The following is a 22397-nucleotide window of genomic DNA, read 5'->3' on the forward strand; positions in this document are numbered from 1 at the left end:
TTTTTAATCATCATATGATAGGTTTTGAAAGTCGAAAAAACTTCATATTTGTGTTTAAGAAAAAATATCCAACAATATCTTGTGTAGTCGTCAACAAAGATTACATAATACGCAAAACCCCCTTTTGATAAAACTGGTGTCGGTCCCCATACATCCGAATGGACAATTTCAAAAGGTCTTGTTGTAAACATAGATCTTTGACAAAAAGGTAATTTTTTCATTTTCCCAAGAATACAATCGTTACAAGTGTAATCACTTTTACATAGGTGTTTAACAAAAGGTAAATAAGAATTTTTTATAACATTTGGGGACGTCCAAGTCTCTTGTGTCATACATTAATATCTTTTTGTTGGACAATATTATAAAAATGGTTCTTTGGAATTTGAAGGGAATCGACATAATATAGATATCCCTTCCTAGAGCCTTCCCCAATCAATCTCCTGGACCGACGATCCTGTATCCAACATTATTAGATGAAAAATTTATATCACACCCATGATCCGAGAGTTGAGAAACCGAAAGCAAGTTTAACTTTAGTTTTGGTATAAATCTAATTTTTGAGATAAAGAACCCTTGTTTTTTCAAAAATTCCAATTCCTTTTACTTCAAGAGAAGTTTCATCCGCGGTTGAAATAAAGGACGAAAAGAAATTGTTTGAGTATTCGGAAAATGTACTAATACTTGGGGACATATGAAATGAAACACCCAAATCTAAGAGCCAAGTGGTCTTACCGGGAGGCGAAGAGGTTGACATGGCGGCTCCAAAAATTGCCCTCTTGAGAAGAGGTCGAAGTGCATCCACAATTTGTTGTAACGAGAGAGCTCCATTTGAAGATGACGAACACTCTTTCTTTTGAGGTTGAGATGTGGTAGCCATAGCTAGCAACTTCTTCCATTTTGGACAAATTGGTTTGATGTGCCCCGATTCCTTACAAAAGTGGAACACAAGCTTGCTATAATCTCTCTTTTCGCCTTGACCACTTGCTCCTTGGCTTTGATTATTGAAGTGAGGAGGTTTGTAGGTTCTCAAGTTGTTTACCGGTCTTGAGACAACATTAACACCTTCACTTTCTTCATGATTGAAAGGTGTTGCTAGAACACTTGGGTTATTTTTGCTTATACCCATACAAGTCTCTTTCTCACTTAGTTTTGTAATTACATCTTCAAGAGAGGGGGAAGTGAAAGAGGATAGAAGGGAGGATCAAATTTGTTCAAATTCGGGTCTAAGCCAGGGTTACCGGAAGCGCCTAGCTAAAAGGGGAAGCGCGCTTCGGAAGCGCGGAACGTTGCGCTTCCGAAGCGTGGGGGGAAGCGTCCCCCTTTTTTGGGAAGCGCGTTTCCCTTTAATGGGGGACGCGTTTCCCTTTAATGGGGGACGCGCTTCCCTTTAATGGGAAGCGCGCTTCCCTTTAATGGGAAGCGCGCTTCCCATCACGCTTCCCCTGTTTTTTTTAATTTTTTTGTATTTTTTATTTTTTATTTTTATTTTTTTCGCTTCCCCCTCGCTTCCGAGACGCTTCCTAGGTCGCTTCCGAGACACTTCCCGAATCGCTCCTAAGTGGTCCCACGCTTCCCCGCTTCCTAAAATTTTGAAAGTGCCTCGCTTCCCGCTCCCGCTCCCGCTTCCTCAACTGGCAACCATGGTCTAAGCCCATTCAAAAAGTTAAAAAAGCGATCTTCCTCTTATTGTTTATGCCTAAGTTCAATAGCCTCTCCACTCCATTTGGGCTCAAGCATAGCAAGCTCATCCCAAATAGAGGATAATTCTGTGAAATACTCTCTAATAGTCATTTCATTTTGTTGAAGGGTCAAGGCCCTTTTTTGAAGATAATACTTGTGGGACAAATCCTTTGAAGTGTACATCTTTTCAAGGTATTTCCACGCTTGAAAGGCTTTCTTAATCTTGATGATGTTGACATTAATCCTTGTCTCAACGGATGAGAAGATCCATGATAAGATTTTGAAATTCCTCATCTCCCATTCTTCTTGTCTTTTGCTATAGTCTTCAAGAGCCTTGACTCTTTCTTCTCCTTTAAGGATCTTTATTTCTCTTTTTTCCATCAATGTGATTTTAGGCTCCGGTTCCAGAATCGAGCCTTGGACATAGCCCCAAAGCCCCTTTCCTTTAATATGGGCCTCCATGTTTCCGGCCCAAACGTGATAATTGAAGCCATTAAGTTTAAAACCAAGAGAGAAATGTAATTCTTTTTCACCCATTAGAGGAAAAATGAAAGAAAGAGATACTTACCACAAAAGAATTTTAGATCTTTCTTGGTAAAAGAGGCTTCTAAAATATTGGATGAAGAGAAGAATCTACGTCAATCATCAAAAATTTGAGGGCATGTTTTTCGAGGCACCCGAAAAATATGAGGAACCACACGATCTTATTTCTTCAACCTTGCTCTGATACCATGTAAAAGTATCTGAAAAAAGGACACTATAATCAAGACACTAAGAACTTGATGAATGACGTGTGCACAAAGGCACAATAAGAACACTTAGAACACTTGTGCACAAAGGCACAACCCACACTGGCTCACAAATGCACCAAGGCATAAAAGAGAAAAAGAAACTTGATTAAATGAGCAATGGCTTTGTCTCAAAGCCTTGAAGAATACAAGAGAGGAGGCCCATATTTATAGGGCATACAATGACCCTTGGAGGGGCTCCCAATATAGTCGTTGGAGCAACCGTTGGAGGGGCCCAACGACTAGTTTGTGCCCCCCCCCCAAGGTACAATAGTGTAAAAAAAAAGAAAAAGGAAGTTACAAACATATTAAATATTAAAAAAAGTGAATATGCGTAAAATGGAGAAAAAGACTAAAATACCCCTACGGCTAATATGGGAAAAGAATATTATATATATATAAGAAGGTAGATACATGTACATATATATGAAATATATATGTATATGTATCTTCCTTTATATATATAAAATATATATAGAATTACAATGTTTAGGGATTATAATTTAACATCAGCCATGTCACCAATGGCGGGCAGAGCTTCGAGATCAACTGGCATTGAGCCCAACTTGGTGCCATCGTCGTCGTCGCCGCCGCCGCCGCCGCCGCCATCATTGTCATCTTCCACCCAATCGCCACCTTTGTCACCACGTCGGCCGACCTCGTGCTCTTCACCATCCCCATCATCGTCCCCTTTTATCAGTTATCTCTCCTCTCCCCCACCCCTCTGTTCCGTTCTGTTCTCTCTTCGTTGATGATTGTCTCTGGTTTTGTTTGCGTTGTGATTTCTAACTTCTTTGTGATTTTAATGAAATGTTTTGAATTCTCGAATGTTTCTTTGTTTTTTTAAAAGATGATTCAAAATTTAGATCACTTGTTTTTTTTTGCTTTTTGATTTCTAACTTCTTCAGAGTTTCGATCAAATGTATTGGAGCTTGTCTCTCTATTTTTCTCCTAAAGATTATGAAATTTAGTTCGTTTTCTTGTTTTCTTTTGCTTTTTGATTAATTTCGATCAAAATGTATTGGATATTGAATCTTTTCCTAGTTTCTTGGTAGATTGAGAGGGGTTTTCTTCCCCCGAATATTTTTTCCTTTTTCCCAACATTTGTGCAAATTTACTCCTATTTTGGGCTTTCCTTTCTGTGTGTTAATTATAAAATCTATGGTGATTTCTCTCTCTTGAATATTTTGTAAGTTTATCATTTTTCCTGATTTTGTTATTTATGAGTTCTGTATTTTCATCGATGATTATTTTTTCTGTTTTCCTCTACATTCTATTTTGTTTATTTTCAGAACACCCCGCCATACGCCGACTAACCCAGTCACCCTCACCTAATTTTTATGTCTTGAAACACTTTCTTCTTTGGTTCAATTGATACTGTGTGATTGAAATACATGAGCCCAGCTCTCCCTTTGCGTGCTCTATCAAGCACAGTCGAGCTGAGCTCGGATAGCACTGAGCCTAGCTCCGTTCTCCTTGCCCGACCTAGCTAGCCGTCGAGATTGACTCGATTGAACCCATCCCTGTTAGGTTAGGTTCGACTCCCAACACCCTGGGTTGTCAATGTTGAGAAACTCTGTTTTGATGTCACATAATATGATACACTGTCGTATTTGATTTTATATAATATGATAATATGTCTTCTTGAAAAATGTTATATTATGACTGGATATGTTTTGCCATATATCTAACGAGTATTTGATGCAAGGATATCTCACTCAAAAAGGATAGAGACCTCCTGTTCAAGTACAACTATGGTGCAATCATACTCCTTGAAGAAAAAGCCTGATGAGCCATGCATTCCTAAAGATCATCTAAAGAGATCGGCTACCTCAAGATGAAGATTTTTTCTTCTTTAGAGTCATATGTAACAGAACCTTCAGAAGCATGCATATTGTATATTACATACTCATTCATGAAAGCTATTTCATAAAAGTATACGATAGTTTCAGAAAACACCTTTTTGAAAACCAATAATTGTACCTTCTTACAAACCTTTATGGAAAAGGTATTTTGACATGATATATTAGCTCATGATTTCAAAAAACAATAATTGTACCTTCTATCATGTATAAGACAACTTAAAAAGAAATGATTTCAAATATGTAGGAAAAAGACAAAACATGGAAATCAGCTACACAAAGAAAAAACAAATATAATGTGTTGAAAAGACTTTAGTTACCTTTTTACAAACCCATAGAATGTCGATTTACTTGAAGTCATCATTCTCTTTGTATAGCATTAAATACCTCCTGTAAAAAAAATCTTTGTTAATATCCATCTCAAGAATGTCGACTTGCTTAAAGTCTTCATTCTCTCTGTAGACATTGAAAATCACATCATAAAGAAAACTCTTGATATGACTATGTACAAATAAAGATCTCAAAGCATTTATTGTACTTACACTCATTTAAGTAAAGAAGTACTTATGTACTACAAATCATTAATTAGAATAAAGACAAAACTACATGAGAGCCTACAATCCAACGTTCAATGTACTATTGTAAGAAATAGACTTTTTACATAAAATATATAATACCTAAAATATTACAACGTCTACTGTACCCCATATGTTACTTTTATGGAAAGAAGACTTTTTCGAAAATCCATAAAGATGGTTTTTAAAATGACATGACATTTCACATCTCAAAAAGACTATCATTTCAAAAAGGCAACGACTACTTTTTCAAAGCTATATAAACACACTCAAATAAACTATTAAGGAATGGACATGTGAGCTTACAACGAGAAAAATTCATAGTCGATATTTGAAAGAAAGCCTAGAAAAAAAAAGAGAAAAGAAAAAGAAAAGAAAGAGAAAAAGTCAAGAATAACTCTTTGACAAAGAGTATCTTCTGAGTGAAAAGAACAGAACATTCTGAGAATCCTTCATTCGTGCATTCATATCATTCTGAAGGTTCTATATGAAGTATTGTAACTTTCTGTTATTCACTGTATTCCTTCTTTGTTGAAAGAAGTAGACCTCTGAGAAAGAGGGTGTTGCCCTTCTCTGTTGAGAGAAGAAGACCTCTGTGAAAGAGGGTGTTGTCCTTCTCTATTGAGAGAAGAAGACCTCTGAGGAAGAGGGTGTTGTACTATTTATCCGGTGACTCGGATGTTATAGTGGAAAGCTCAAGTGGTTTGCTTGGGGACTGGATGTAGGTCAGGGTTTTGACCGAACCAGTATATATTCTGTGTTTATGTGTTGTGCTCTTATTGCATTATATTTTTAATTTATTGATCTATTTAGTATTTCACTATTCACCCCCCCTCTAGTGGAATTTCAGTCAAACCCAACCCTTATATGAATTTTATTTTAATATAATAATTGTTTTGTTTTAAAGACAAAAATGACTGATAAGGAGAAAGGACTTAGTGTCATCCTCATCCCCACATGTAAGTTTTGCTGCTAGTGTTGCTGATAGTAGTAGTGAGAGTTTTGATTCACGTTTGTTAGCTGCAATATGTTATGATGGAAGGCCACTATGGGCACATGTGGATAAACATGAAAAAGCTGGAGGAGGTGGTGAAAATAAGAGATTTCGATGCAAGCTTTGTGAAAGAGATTATGTTGGATCTTACACAAGAGTTAAAGCTCATTTGTTGATCAAGATGCAAAAGAGTTGATGAGGCAATGCGAAGATAATACAAGATGAATATGAAAATGAGAAGACAATGAGTGATTCTTATACCATTAGTGTATTCTTTTTAAGCCACCAAGAAGATGCTAAAAAGAAAAGAAAAGTGGATGTAAGAAGTAGAGGAAGATGAACGATACAAGCATCATTCAATACATATGAAAGGGAAGAGATTGATAAAAAAGTAGGAATGTATTTTTATTCTATATCACTTTCATTTAATGCAGCTAGGAATCCTTATTGGAAGGATTTAGTTATTTTACTGACAAATTGTAACTTGAGTGGTCATGTACCTCCAAGCTCAGAAAAACTACGAATGATAATTCTTACAAAAGAGAGGTCAAATGTTGAGAGATTGCTAGAGATTAAGAAATTTTCATGGGAATAAAATGAAGTTTTATTGTTTCTGATGGGTGGATAGATATTCAAAGGCATCCACTGATTAATTTTATTACTTCTTTGCTTAGTGACCCAATATTCTTTAAAGCAGTTGATGCATCTGGGCAATATAAAAATACTAAGTATTTGAAGGGGTTGTTTATAGAAGTAATAAAAGAAATGGGTGATCATAAACTTGTGCAAATCATCTCAGACAATGCTCCAGTTTGTAAAAGTGCAGCATTGAGTTTGGAGAGTGAGTATCATCATATTTTTTGAACTCTCTGTATAGCACACAACTTGAATTTGGCCATCAAGAGCATCTGCAACCTCAAAGAAGAAAAAAATTCACCAGCATATGCTCTATAATCATGGATTGTGGAATTAGAAAAAAATGTCAAAAGCATTAGGAATTTTGTTGTCAACCATCATCATGCTAATGCTATATTTAATAGGCATTCTGATATGAAATTATTGAAGGTTGCTGAAACACGTTTTGCGTCCATCATTACGATGGTGAAAAGGATAAGTGAAGAGTGCTTTGGTTAACTTGGTGATTGATGAGAATTGGACATTTTATCATGCTGATGATGTTGTCGGGGCTTAAGAAATTAAGAAATTCATTGTTGATGATAAGTTTTAGGATAAAGTCGTATACTTTCTTTAGTTTATGCGACCTATTTGGGAAATGTTGAGAGAAGTTGATATGTATGAGTCCATGCTTGGGATAGAGTCGTATACTTTCTTCAGTTTACTCGACCTATTTGGGAAATGTTAAGAGAAGTTGATAAGGATGAGCCCATGCTTCACAAAATTTATGAAATGTGGGATAATATGATTGAAAAAATACGAGTTGTAGTTTTCAAGTATGGGAAAAAAAATCCTGCATTGGATGATTCAGAATTTTTTTATCATATTCATTCAATTTTAGTCAGAAGATGGGATAAGAGCAACACTCCTTTGCATTGCATGACACATTCTCTTAATCTCAAATATTATGCAAAGAAGTGGCAGGAAGGTGGTGTTTGTCGTGCCTCTCCAAATTTAGACCTAGAGTCATCAAGGCATAAAATTATGTGTATGGCAAGACTTTATCAAGAATCATATATTCTAAATCAAGTCACACAAGAGTTTGAAAATTTTTTATCTTCGAGATTATATGGACATACATTAATAGCGAGAGAGGAAGAGAATATAGATCCTATCACATGGTGGTCAAAATATGGATCAGAAACACCTCTTCTCAAACGTCTTGCATTGAGATTGCTATCCCAGCTTGTTGTGAAAGAAATTGGAGCACATATTCTTAAATCCACAAAATAAAGATAAACAAACTCACCAACAAGCGTGCAGAGGATTTAATATATGTTCATTCTAATCTTTAACTACTTTTGCGAACCAATGATGAATACAAGTATTAATTGCTTTCTTGTATTTAACATTTTCAAATTAGGTTTGTAACGCAGACAAAGATCATTCAAATTTTGGGATGTAAACCCAGAAGAGTGTGACTTAGAGGGAGAGCACGATTTCAACATTACAAACATGGACTTATCTGAGCCTAGTCTTTCTTCTTATGATGCATTTGATGATGAAGCAAAAAATTATTTGGATCATTACCTCATCGTCATATACATTGTGTAGGATATACTTTTGGTATGTAATTATGCATTGTTTGCTTCTTTTATTAGTATAATGTATAATTTACTTCTTCAATTGTTTCCATAATATATTTAGGTTAATTTAATTGTGGTGTTAGTTTTTATGATGAAGATTATAATTGTAGATTTTTAATTTGATTTATTGTATGCATGATAAATTGATTTGATGATATTATTATAATTGTTTTTTATTTCATTAGTGTTACTGTTAATATATATATATATATATACACCCTTCTGCACCCAAGTTTTTTTAAAGTGTCGCATCGTCGCACCCGCACCTATGTGACACAGGAAGTGACGAAAAGGGAGTTAAAAAAATTAAAATTATTCTTAAAAATCATTTTGATATGTGTGATCTTCGTTATTTGAGATAATTTTTATAGAAGTGCTTACTCACTCAAAGGATATATTCCATCTCAAATGAAGTTGGCTGCAAATCTTGTTGCCAAATAAAAAATCTTAGATGACAAAAAATTATATATATTAGAAGTTGTCCATGCAAAATTAAGATTGGAAGATGAAATCTTTCTTGAAGATCCAACGCCATATCAACAGTTGATTGGGTCTCTAACCTACTTGTCTATTACAAGGCCAGACATAGCTCATGTTGTCCATTCAACAAGTCCGTTTCAACATGCACCAACAGCGGTGCATATGAGTGCAATATTGAAGATAGTCATATACATCAAAAATTCTATAACTAGAGGGATTTTCTTATCCTCTTCCTTTTATTTGAAATTAATTGCTTATACTGATGCAGACTGGGGCGAAAATCCTAATGATATAGTCTCAACTAGAGTTGTCAGTCAGGGAAGAAGAAACAGGAAGCGATTCGAAAAGCGAAAGCGAGAAGCAAGAAGCAGGGCACTTTCAAAATTTTAAGAAGCGGGAAGCATGGGATGACTTAGAAGTGAACCAGGAATCGTGTCGGAAGCGACCTAGGAAGCGAGGGGGAAGCGAAAAAGAGGGAAAAAATAAATAAAAATAAAAATAAAAGCACAAAAAAATGAAAAAAGAAAGGAAAGCGAGTCTCTCCTAAATGGGCGGGAAGCGCGTTTCCCAAAATTTTTTGGCGCTTCCCAGCTCGTTTCGGAAGCGCCATGTTTTGCGCTTTCGGCAACTCTGGTCTCAACTATTGGATTTGTGTTTTTAGGGGACTCTCTAATATCTTGGAGATGTAAAAAGCAAACAGAAGGTCTCACCATCTTCAATGGAATGACAACGACAACTATGGCGATTAATTGGTTGAGAAGCCTTCTCAAAGATAGGATTATCGTCATCTTTAGTCATTCAAAGATGTGTTGCGATAACAAGAGTGCTATCTACATTGTAAGCAACCACACATCGTCGACGTAGGTTCAGATCTGAACTGAACCACATAAAATTTGAGTGTTTTGTGCGTGTGTACTGTGGTGCTTTTTTTCTCATTCATGTCTGAACCATATTCTTTCAGCCACTATCCTACTTCGTGAATAACATTCTCTAAAACCTTATCACTGAATATCTAGCCAGGTGATATTTTATGCAAACATCTCAAGAATACCTTGATAGACTTTTCTGAAAAAGAGAAAGGGATAACGAAGAAATGGTTGTTTGCAAAAATAAGTTATGGGATGATGTTGGAGAAATCTTGTGAGATTATTGTGATAATATCAATATACAATGTGATAAATCTAGATTTGGCATTCTGTTGAAAATCATGGGTTATATTTTTATGCTTTTAAAGTTTTAAATGAAAATAATGATATTCTGAACTATAATTGAATTCTTTTGTGACAGTCTAAAAAAATTACAAGCTGCAGTATGTTGTTTTTTGGGGGACATCTTCTTTGGAATTTCTTATTCCTGCTCTGTTAGATTAGAGTCTCATTCATGTTTTGTTGGATTTAATTCATACCACTTGGCAAAAGCAGGAGACCTTGTTTATGGCTAGTGATGCCTTTTCTTTTCCAATTAGTATGTTAGACACCCTTTTGATAAAAAAAGGTGGTTAAAATGTAGACAGAAGAACGGAAGCAGGCTGCAGCTGATGCTTTATATCAGTATTCACAGTTTGTGATGGCATGCATTGGGGAGGGTGTTCAACCTAGTAAATTAAGGCTTCATCTGATGAAGGTAAAGTCAATGATCATGTACTACATTATTATTATCTTTCTTGGGTTATGTTTCTATGCAGCTGTGTCATGTATGTAATAAATGGTGATGTTTTTGAAATTTCTATCACAACATTTTTCAGCAAATCTAGGAAAAACTAATTGTGATTAAATATTTGGAATCTATATTCTCTTTAAGCCTCTGTCAAGAAATTTGCATTGTTATGGCATACTGCTTAATGTTCCTTGTCTTTTGCACTCTCTTTACCACAGAAAATCATGTTTATTGACTGTCACATGAATACAGCTATAGATAAGGGGATGCAACCTTTTTGATGAAAATTTCCATTGCAAATAGTATATAAAGAGATGCAGGACGGGCGTATAAATGGAATATCTGTGTGACATAGTTTATTGATAAGGATTAATAGAACCTTAGGGCATGGCCTTTCAAGATGGTGCGAACTCCAATTTCTGACATCACCATGTTAGAATGTTGTAGGTACTTAATTATATGTATCGGAACATTTTGGTAATTTTATCCCACCGTATTTTGTTATTATTAACATGTTTTAGGGTATTTTTGTTTACAAAGTATAAATATGTAATATGCCATATTAGCAATGGAATGTGTTGTCATCGTGCCCTAACCCCCCCTCTCACTCTCTCTATAGTCGATTCCCAATCTCAAATATCTTCTACTTATATTGGCTGCAACATAACATCAAAGATGTAGCACCCAAGTCATTGAAGACACCATCACCATAAACTATTTAGAGCATACTTACCAGAGAAGGTGGGAAGCAAAAAGCGAGTATGTAAAAAATGCCTTAATGGGTGAAACATGAAGCATTTAGGAAGCATAAGAGGAAGCAATCACTAAACTATAATAGAAGCATGTGAGAAGTCACAGAAAAAAAGTAAATAAAACATGAAACTTTTTACTTAAATGCATCTTTAAACCTTTTGCCTAAAAATATCCATCACATGTAGATTTTATAATAAAAAATAATTTTAAAATTAATAACTGGTTTTTCTCACATGAAAAATGCATTTCCAACATCAATGAAGGTTTCATTTCTATTTTTTGGGGAAGCAAACTTCTCATGAAGTTTCACAAATGTGAAAGAAGCACCTAGTTTAGCAGTTCTGAACCGAGCTTCCATGTTTTTTAGAAGCTGCTGATAACTATGGTTTAGAGTGTATAAGAAGTCATAAATACTGCAAGGGCTGTTGAACCTTGGGAAAATGAGTCCCTCTTATGATAATCATGATCTCAAAGGACATTCAAGTGAATGAGACTTGTCTACCAACTTCATCAGTAGAAAAAGGTAAGAGATGTTTTTTTCACAAATAAATTATTAACACAGCATAATACCACTGTTATGCAAGGTAAAACGAGACAGCTACTTGTCAACATAGATACGTACAATGAAAACTTGCAGGAAAGCAACTATACACTCCCTTTGATCCTTGCTTTCAGAATGCTTAAAAAAAGTAAAATCCGGAATGCTGTTTCCTTTGAATTAATTTGCATGGATTAGAGGATTATGCCCATACATTGACCTTCTTAAGTTGTTTTTTTCTGTTACTATTTGCATCAGCTACATGTGATGGTTCAGCTAAGATCATTCTTATTCATTAGTACTAGTGTATCCTAAAAAGGCAAGAGTTAACTTCAAGGGAATACTGTATTTTTGTTAAGAGACAAGGGCACTACAATGTACAATAGGTACTTTGTCGCTTATTAACAAGCAAACCAATTTTAAAGTGGTTAGTTCTACCAGTTCTTCAAGATTGAGGTGAATATCAGTGTCCATATTTCTGATTTACCTCCAGCTTTATCATGGGCAGATGTGGTTTTTAGCCACATGTCTAGGGTTGAATGACATCTGATGCATCAGCACATGGTTGGACCAATTTTCTGTTTGAATCTTTTTTTTAATAATTTATTTTTTTGACTTTGTTTTTTCAATAATCAAGTCTTGACTTGAAAAGTATGAAAATATACCTGTGCTTGAGGAATTTGGAGTTACATATTAATCATTAGATGATAATTTTTTTTAGAATAATTGAATTAGTGTTTTGAAGCAAACATTTGAATACATGTTTGCATTTTCTCGTTACACAAAATTCTTGTATCTGTGTTCTTTCTTCTATGTTGTCTATTCGCTTCCTTTCCTGCATGATCATAGACCTAGAGGTGGGGCAGTATGCTGATATTTGTGGATATGGGTGATTGCAAGTGGCTTATGCATTTTACAGTAATAATGTTAGTCTTTTTAACCCCCTAGATTGGTGTCTGTTTATTGCCAAGCATATTATAATTTTAATTAGCAATGCTGCCTATTCATTTAATGAAAATTACGGTTACAGAATTATTTTTACTGGAGTTACTGTCCCTATCATTTTCTTTTGTTTGTTTGTTTGCTCTTTTGTATTTTTTAGGCGGTTTTGGGCATGCCAACTTGTCTGAAGAAGTACCCACAGATTGATGCCTGTTTATTATCAAGCATATTGTAATTTTAAATTACAGTGCTGTATATTCATTTAATAAAAAACTAAGGTTACAAACTTATTTTAACCAGAGCAGCTGTTACCCATGTTACCTTCCTTTGTTTGTTTGTTCCTTTGTATTTTTAGGAGGTTTCAGGCATGCCAACTTGTCTGAAGAAGGACCCACCTCAGACTGCATCACAAGTTAAATCTGGTGGACCATCTTCATCTGGTGGGATGGAAGGAGAGAAAACTGACAGCTTAAGCTCCAATGCTTTATAGCGCTATTAGCAATTCTTTATTCCGTGAATCGTATATGACAGCAATTTAGCGTTGTAATATATGTAGATGATCAGTTTAACATCCTGTTGGCACAATTGCTGATGTTTGAGTTGGATAGCTAGTGAAAATTTGTACAAATAAGGCATTACCATGTGAAAATCTGTCATCATACTTGAACAGTGTACAGTATCTATCAGAGTTGGGAGTCTCCTCTACCTGTTATTCAGTAGTTTGATGTATGTCTCCATTCCAAATGGGAGATATTTTTCATGTTGTTCGTTGCACATAAAGATGGACAAATGAGTCAAATGCTGTTCTTCTGCATGATATTCATTGAAACTGCAATGCAGTCCAGTGAAAAGGATAAAATAAATTGCATCAACTAGGTATGGAGTACTTGATAACTAGGTAGAGACTATATGAGCCAAGACTCAGCAAAGATTATCGGATCGGTGTCTGACTAATCAAACTGGTTGGTCAGGTAGGTAACTCCTGAAATTGTTGCATATTGCTTATTGCACTGGTGCACCATGCTGAAAAATCCTTCATCATATTTCTTCTTTTACTCTTTCCTCTTTTATTGTATTTGCCATGATGATATAATTAGAGGAAGACATTAGAGCCATTGTCATAGCAGCAACTTTAATTTGCATCAGTGCCAACAGTGACGATAAACTTGCTTATAGATCATGATTTCACTGGCCGGTGCCCATCTGTGATTCTGCTGCACTTCTTTCATGCAGAGTTGTCCACGCAGTAAGCAGTGCCGAGGACTAATGTTGAACACAAACTGTAAACTACTAATATGGTACCTAGCCTCTTCTATGTTTCAGGTTAGCCAAGTCGTTGTCTGTTCTTAGGTTATGAGCCAGATTCTGAAAAGCTGGTTCAATCATTAAGAAGAATTAGTGCTTGGAATTTGCACGGATTCCTTATTGTTCTGGAGTATTATCCATAAATGAAATGGTTTCTACATGGATGTGGAAGGGTCCCACTTGTCGAAAACCTAACATTTATGGTCTCCTTGCATCTATGCTTTGGAAGAAGGATGATTTGGCAAAAGTTATTTGTTCATGGACAGTAATTTGTCCTACAATTGCACAAGCTCCGTGAAGATTCCTAACTTTCTGTTGGTTATATTCCTTAACAGCGTCACATGGCATAGCATAGTTTCCACTGTCATCAATTGAAAGATGCTCATAGGCAGCTGTTCGCCTCAACCTAGGAACCTGTCAATGGGCTAATATTCATGTTATAGTTGTAAGATCCTTTTAAAGGAGCCATTTGTGTGGTGCATCTCAATGAATGACAGATCGACAGTATGGAGTAATATTTGTTTGGGAGCGTCCAGTTCCTTCAATGATTCAAGATATTACGGTACCAAATTAGATTCTAGTACGGCCCCACAGTCGTTTAACTTTGAGACATGCATGAAAATGTCCGATATTTCAATGTGCATATGCCCCATTTTTCCACAGTAGCCAGTGAAAGAAGACAAAAAGTAGCAGTAGACGTCTCTCTCTCTCTCTCTCCCTCTCTCTCTCGCCTTTGTTGTTTTCCTTCTGCTTTTCAGCGAAGTTCATCAAGAGATCAATCATACAGCACCAAGACTCGTGTTCACATCATATTTCCAAGGCTGCTTAACACGTCACATACAAATTATTTACATTCTTACTGTCATTTTAATCTTAGCAGATGTAGAAGCTGCTCAGGGGGAACCCTATCCCCCGTTTCATGATTAAAACCATCATCCAGCTCGTGAACGTTGTTGTGGTGCTTGAACGCGAGGATCACACTAGATCAGTTCACTGCCGGCAGTCACAGATGAGTTAATCGGAGTGTTTCATCCTATACCATAAGCAAACCATTTCTGTGGACAATTTCTTGGTGTTCCCATGTCTCTCATACTGGAACCAACAGATAATCACAACCCCAACTGGATCTTAGTCAGTTCATCGTTGCCTAGATTAGCTCAGCAATCAGCTGAGCATCAGAACCAACTTGCTGGACACATTTGAACCATGGGAATAAACACAAGGTAGTTTCTATTACTCAACGTTGTCCATCCAAGGAGTCATGTAGACTGCCAGAAAAGAAGCAATGAACCAGCTTGGTCCAAGATTCGCCAATTAATCCATCAATCGAGCCCATGCAACTCGGTGCATCGACAAAACTTGACAAGCTCAAGATAAGATGTGTAAGTGTAGGTGTATGCACTCTCAAATCATAACCGAGTCTCCTTTGTGCCATAGGCTTGTTAAACCCAAACTGAACTGGCTCAGTAGTGGATACGTGTGGTGCTTTTACTGCTTGTGTATGGGTGTGGTTGGATGAATTGGCTCGAGTGAGCAGACTGATGCTGGAGATGGTGAGAGCTCTCTGACATGGCTGCTGTTCTAGTCGATCGAATGCAGAAGCGCAGTAGGATGACCAAGAGGAAGAGGGCGAATAGAGAAACCACCACCAACATCATGATTTCACCATGGATGGCAAAGCTTGGACTGCCATCCAGACCCATAGAAGCTAAAGGAGTAATGAGAGAGAGAGAGAGAGGTTGGAAATGCTTGCGGTGGATTTTCTTTGCTTATCTATAAGAGTTTGGATCTCAATAACATGATGTCACTTTGAAAACTTTTTTATGGTTTCTTGGAAATAAAATGATGTCACAAAAGGAGCATATTCTTTTTATCTGGGTATTTGAATGCAAGCACTACTTTCATATCATGCGGTCCGATTTAGTGAGGCTCACCCACGCTCAGCCAAATGGCAAATGCTTAACAAATATCCATGGGAGGACCAGTTCTTATGGTCCATCCATCATGCCTAGCTGAGATTGGCCTGACGTCTAGCATCATTGATGAGGGCCACTGAATGTAATGGGCATATCAAACCAGTTGCACCGTTAAATCCAATTTACTAGGTCTTAAATACCAGTTAAATAAACCAAAGTAGTTGGAAGGCAAAATGATAATGGCGTTTCTGGCCCAATGCATCATATACTTGCAAACTTGTGTGTGTGTGTGGAGCTATTAACTTCCATGGCATTTTGTGGGCATTAATATGTTAGCCACAAGTTTGCACTATTAGCAAACTAAGAAATAACATGAAAATTCACGCATTAACTGTCACCATCATCCTATTTGAATAATTTCACAAAGACCAAAAGAAGTATTGTCATTTTAAAATGGCACATTTTTTAAAATGCCTACTAATTTGCAGAATTCCTCTCCAAGTCCAAATTTGTCGATTCCTGACTTTTTTTAAGACATTTGCACCCTTCACACAAATGAACTTGCTCATGTTCGCCCGATAAATATGTTCGTCGTCCGAAGGTCGTAACATCTCAATAACTATTAGATTTATAAACTTGACAATATTTGTGAATATAACTATCTTTGTAATACCTATGAATTTGTTTTATTTTAACTTTTAAATTCGAACAAAATTCAGTTTAAGTTAAGGCAAAATTTGAGAGTCTAAGTTGAACTAAGACTTTAGTTAGGTCCGTTACGAGCCATAGATCTCGTAGGAGATCAGATTTGGTATATGTTAATTCAAAATATATAATTTTTAAAATTAACCAACCTCTAATTTAGATTTTTTAATTTGAAGAAGGTTCAAAATTTGGTTATTTTAAATTGATCAGGCTATGTTTTGGACTCAAACTAGGTCCCGATGAGACTCAAAGGATCATGCCCAACCCAGCGAGGTGCTATGAGCCTACGTTGTGGCTCGCAGGGGTTCAGTAGTGGCCAATGACTTTTATGAATCTGAGTTGAATCATATTCATGTCTAAACCTTAGCATTTGGATCCAATATTGATTTGGACCTCATTTATGGATATGAATATTTGTTTTAAGTATTGAATATGAAATTGATGTTTGGTACCTGAATTCAATCCAACTTGAATTAGTTCCGGTTTATAGTTTCGAATCTCGATGTGAGGCCCACTCTACCTTCTAGAGTCCTCATTAAAGAGGAACTCTAGTTAAATCATAGGGGTTTTAGAAAGGGTGGGGCGCCTCCCCTAGTAGACCCCACATGTAATTAAAAATACAAATTAATTCTAGAAAAAAAAATCTCTTAAGAAATCGATGGTTTTAAAAGTCTTTTAAGTAAGGAGTTCTATTTTAAGTTAAAGACTCAATAAAGAGCCTTCTAGGTGGGACGTCCTCGGGCCCACCAAAGTTTGTTAGAGATAGATTCTATCTCTAGGAATTTGAGAGGAGCCCCCCCCCTTATGGATCTATTTAAGTCACCTCTTCTAGTTGAGGTGCATCTCTTCCTTCTTCATCTTCACATCTCCTTCTTCCTCCCAACCTTTATGGTGGTCCAAACCTCCATTAGAAGCCTGCAACTATCTTAGTGAAGGTCTAAACCAACTAAAAAAGAAGTGCGTATGAAAAAAAAGTGGTGGTATCGTTGCAAAAAATGCGTTTTTGATAAAAACGTTTTACTTTTATGGGGTTCGATTTCAGGATGCATTAGCATACCCACTTTTGATCTAGAGCTTGGAGCTACATGTGATCTATACCTAGAACGTCTATGGTTATTGGATCTACATGATTTTTTTTAAAAAACTAAAAATGGTGTTTTGGAGAATTGATTTTGAGAAAAACACTTTTGAAGAAAACTAGTTTCAAAAAGGCAAAATCGACTTTTGTAGAATAGTTCTTTTGCTTGATTCAGATTGTTGTGAGCATGTTAATGAATTCTATCATGTTAGAAAAGAGAATATTGATATTATCATGTCTGTAATAATCTAGAATATCATATTTTAATTGATTCCTCACGTGTTTAATGTCAAATATGAATTGAAGTTTATATTCATGTTGTTTTATTATTATCAATTAGATTTATGAATTTTAATGGTGGGTCAGTATGAAAGATGGCTAAATATTGTTGTGTATTTACTGTATTCAAGTTAAAACATCAATGGTGCTAAATATTGATATTACTGTATTCATGTTAGAAAGATTCACTGAGACATTGTTGTTCATTGAGTATGACACTAAAGAAAACAATGATGGTTTATCCTAGTTATACAAATTTATGCAGCTGAAGTTATTGACCAACCACATAAGCAATATATTAATAGGGTGGTATGAGTCATCTTGTCGATGATAAGCAGAAGTATAAGGTTGTTGTTTAGTTGACTAAGAAAATGTGGATAAGCCAAAGATTCCTATCAGTTGTGTTTTAGGCTCGCATGTGGAGCGTGACGTTTGTCTTGTGCAAGCAGAGAATACATGTTGAATTCGGTTAGATGAATTTGTACCTTTGGGTATGTGAGACTCAACTAAACTTCTATATTCTTTTCCAAGATTGTGGATTAGCGGAGTGCCCATCTTGAGCAGAATGCTCATTATTTAGGTCCCTAATTGACTACAGTTATTCTGTGAATTATGTGCAAAAAAAGTTGTTCTTTATGGCTCATTGGTTTAGTTCCTGAGATAACATTTTGCTGACTCTTGATGAAAGTTGCAACGTTGGGCGTGTTTCCCCTTGTGAGGATGAGTGTCGAAGAAGACACTTTGAAAGACCGCTTTGGGGTGATACACAAGTAAGTATCTTCCACTTGAAGACCAGTTTGCACCGTTAGAAAACTGTAAGTTTGTGCTTTCAGGGAGTTGATATCCCTGCGACACGCATTGGTGGTCATCCTTGTCTATGAGGACCACGAAGGGCTTGAAATTGCCCTTGCTGAGGTTGGAAGGCACCCCAACCATGAGCATTAAAATGACAAGTTTATCGTGTGGGCAAGGATGACCCGACTGCACTGGAGTCCCACGAGCAAAGAATGTTCGATGTTGATTGAGCAGAAGACCGCTGTCTAAGTGATCAAAGACGCGCTAAGGAATAAGACTTGACATGTTAAAAGTTGCGACGATGGTGGATGAAAACCAGAATAAGTTAAGTAGGGTGAAGAAAAGAAGTAAACCAAAGATAAGTACAAAGGGAAACTGAAATATCTATTAAGACTGTGTTCTTACCTGCACCGACATTGTTAAGGCCGACAATGGTTTGGGTGAGGAAGAATGTCCCAGACCGAACCTTCAGAATGAAGCAGTTGCAGTGTGAAGCTCTACTGAGTGAAAAATGCATCGAGTGTAGGAACGCACAGTGTGCGTTAGCTTGATCGATCACGTGCAGTGGTAGCACGACACACGATAGGCAATGATATCGTCATTAGTACATCACTGTGTGGTGGCACAGATGTGGAGCATTGTTTGGTTAAGCAGTGCCAATGGATCAAAGGATGTTGCCTTTGGAGATTTGGTTAAGGACTTCTCGGCTTGCAAGAGTTCCCACATGTAACGATTGGAAGCACGGGTGTGTGTGTGGGTTATAGCTAATTCTTCCAGGGTAATGGTGACTCAGAGCTAGGCAAGTGAATGCTTAAACACCAACGAATGAGTCTAGGTGGTGCTCTTCGCTATGATATTCAATCATCAACTGGTGTTCGGATTGGGGGTCACAAGGTCTTATTACTTCAGTGGCGAAGTTTGGTTATAGCGTGCGATGAAGTCACAATACGCTTCATGGCACGTAAGACTAAGGCAAGTTTGTGCTCCTTTTCAGAAGTGATAGCTGGTATAAAACGACTATGCACTAAATGGTATAGACTAGATGAAATTCACATTTAAAGATGCGCTTGACCAGCTTCCACTAGGCAGTTACGCACGAGATGGTGTGCAAGGCCAATGAAAATGATTCAGCACATGAAAAAGTATTAGAGCGCAACCTTTGACCATTAGGCTGGAAAGACTAGGCAGTCTGGTGCCATCACGGGTTTGCAAAAGATTTTATGTCTGTGACAAAACGACAGGAAGGCTTGCGGTGGTAAGGAAGAATCATCGCGCCACACTCGCCTATTGAAGAAATAGGCTCATGACAAGTACAATCCTTTTTCATTTTAATTTTCATACTTTTATTCTACAATCAAACATGTGTGATAGTGTTTTGACTGTTATTTTGAACTGGCAATTGAGGCGCATGCCTCTTCTTTAGGTGCACACCTCTTATTGAGGCATACATCTTAAAGCAACGCATGCACACACATTATATACATGTGCACTTTTCTGCTGTGCCTTGAGGCTTGAAGCATTGCCTCGGCCTTGAGGTGTAAGTAATGTTGTCAGTATCGATATCGTTGGGCCACCGATTCAGCTATATCGACCGATACCCATACTCAAGTGAATCATTCTGTATCGGTGAGAAAATGATAAAAAAAATATTACAATTCAATCATAATGCGACGTGTCAAAACCATTAAAATAATAAAAAATATTTTTTACTATTTTATGCATTTATTAAAAAACAATGACAGATTGAGTCCAAACTTGTAGCATGAGATCTCAACTAGATTGTAGATTAGGGGTGTGAACGGATTGGGCCTTTGCTAAAATAGGTGGGGGTCCAAACCTGGATCTGACTAAGTACTGCAGATATCGGATCCAGATTCAGGTCCAACCAGATTTTTCATAAGAAAAACCATGCACGGATCCAATAAGAATTACATAAACCAGACTCGGTCCATACCTGATAGAAAAATATTTTTAAAGTTTTTTACATTGAAAAATTGTGGATCTTAATGGGAACTTGGGTCAGACCTGGGTTTGGTATAAAATTTCATAAACCATACCCGAACCATTTAATAATTGGACCTCATGGGTCCAACCCAGATAGTTAATTGGACTATTTGTAATCAAACCCTGATCCTATAGGATCCAGTACAGGTCGGGATCTGGTCATACCTAGTCCGTCTATCATCGTAGATACAAGCTATTGTAGCAAAATTATTCCCCTCTTTTCTGTAGATATTAAAGTTACATGGCTACCTTCACATGCAGTCTCGGTTGCTCAAAACACAGGGCCCCTTTTACAAAGAACTTTGATGCAATTCAGCCATCAGCTATACTCATTAGGTTAAGCACTTCAAATATTCTTGGCTACTACCTTTTATGGAATAGAATATTCAAACTTTTGAGCTGTCTATACCTAATTCTTGATAAAAAGCAACTGCACACTTCTACAACCATCTCCAGCATCACTGTGGATTTTCTTGTGGATTTATTCAGACTGCGCCCAAGAGTAAAATAAAGTACCAAACTAATTTTTTGTGATACCAAAGGCTTAAGAGCCTTTTCTACCATACCTTAGCCTCCCTAAGGGCTTTTGGCTACATTGCTTAGGTACATAACATTCGGTCTTGAAGAAATTAGCAAGCCCTCAGTTTGCTTCCCCAAAAAGGCAACCTGAGCAAAGAGTGACTTGGACTCGGAGCTGCTCAAGAGAGGAAGGGGATAGCTGGAGGCAAGAAGGAAGATAGAAGAGTTACATAGTTACAACAGAGTGGGCAGCTATGGAGATTGGCTGCAGTGTGATCATCCATTATGATAGATAAAAGTGCAACCAATTGAATTTGAACGCCAGGACACACATGAAATGGTCCTCTACGAACAGAACTGATTCCCAATGATTCATCACTTCTCTAACAAATCTCAAGGGACCAGTCATGTTAGACCACTCTTCTAAAGCTGATCCTTGTGAACTATCACCATCTCTGAGAGTTGGTTCCTACACAGCAAAAGCAGTTCACTCAGACAGATTCTCTTGCCTCAAATCTCTCAAGCATTACATATGCAGCTGACTTCACCTAGTTTTATAAAATGCTTTCTACATACTTATCTACTGTATGTACACTCAGCTGACTTCACCTAGTTTTACAAAATGCTTTCTTCTGCATACTTATCTACTGTATATACACTCAGCTGGCTTCACCTAGTTTTATAAAATGCTTTCTTACGCACACTTGTCTACTGTACATACACTACACAACATCCTATTAAGCCCATAGCTTGCAGCAGTTCTAACTGGCTATGCCATCTGACCACGCAGTATGTGTGGGGCACTATTTAAAGGATTTGCCTGTCACAGAGGCCCTCTGCAACCAAATTCAACACCATGGTTGTCGTGCTCAACTACTTGGGAACTGATGAGAACTTTATCCATTTTACATTATCTCGAAAATATTTGCTACCTATACTAAAATCTTTTCAAGGGTGTCCACCAGAAGTGTATTGAATGGATGCATTCTTACAAAGGATCTCACGCAGACAAGGAAATGCTTTTTAAAAAGGGGAATAGAGCCTACAATCTGACAACTTTGCACCTAAGTTTTCTCTCCCCATTTTCTTGCAATAGTAGGAATTAGATATATGTGCACCCCAAAGTTAACCTCTACACAACTTTTGGCAGATAACTTCTCTATGCTTAATTTCAGTTAGAGTAGATAACAAGCTCTTGCTTTACTTCAAGTGCACTATGCAATTGTGAAATAAAATGGAAGTAGCATGTATGACATTACAGGAACAA

General features: G+C 36.9%; 1 protein-coding gene across 1 annotated transcript in view; it reads left to right on the top strand.

The window, feature by feature from the left end:
- LOC149843913 (uncharacterized) overlaps positions 1 to 13289 on the top strand; it is a 35902-nt gene extending 22613 nt beyond the window's left edge. Inside the window, exons 2-3 of the mRNA XM_090000158.1 lie at positions 10150 to 10263; positions 12885 to 13289. Of these exons, the coding sequence (XP_089856284.1) occupies positions 10150 to 10263; positions 12885 to 13019 (249 nt within the window). The 3' untranslated portion in view covers positions 13020 to 13289. The remainder of the gene's footprint in view (positions 1 to 10149; positions 10264 to 12884) is intronic.
- Positions 13290 to 22397: the final 9108 nt, after the last annotated feature.

This window comes from Nuphar pumila, chromosome 3, assembly GCF_984573655.1.
Source record: "Nuphar pumila chromosome 3, dmNupPumi1.hap1.1, whole genome shotgun sequence".
Classification (NCBI taxonomy): domain Eukaryota; kingdom Viridiplantae; phylum Streptophyta; class Magnoliopsida; order Nymphaeales; family Nymphaeaceae; genus Nuphar; species Nuphar pumila.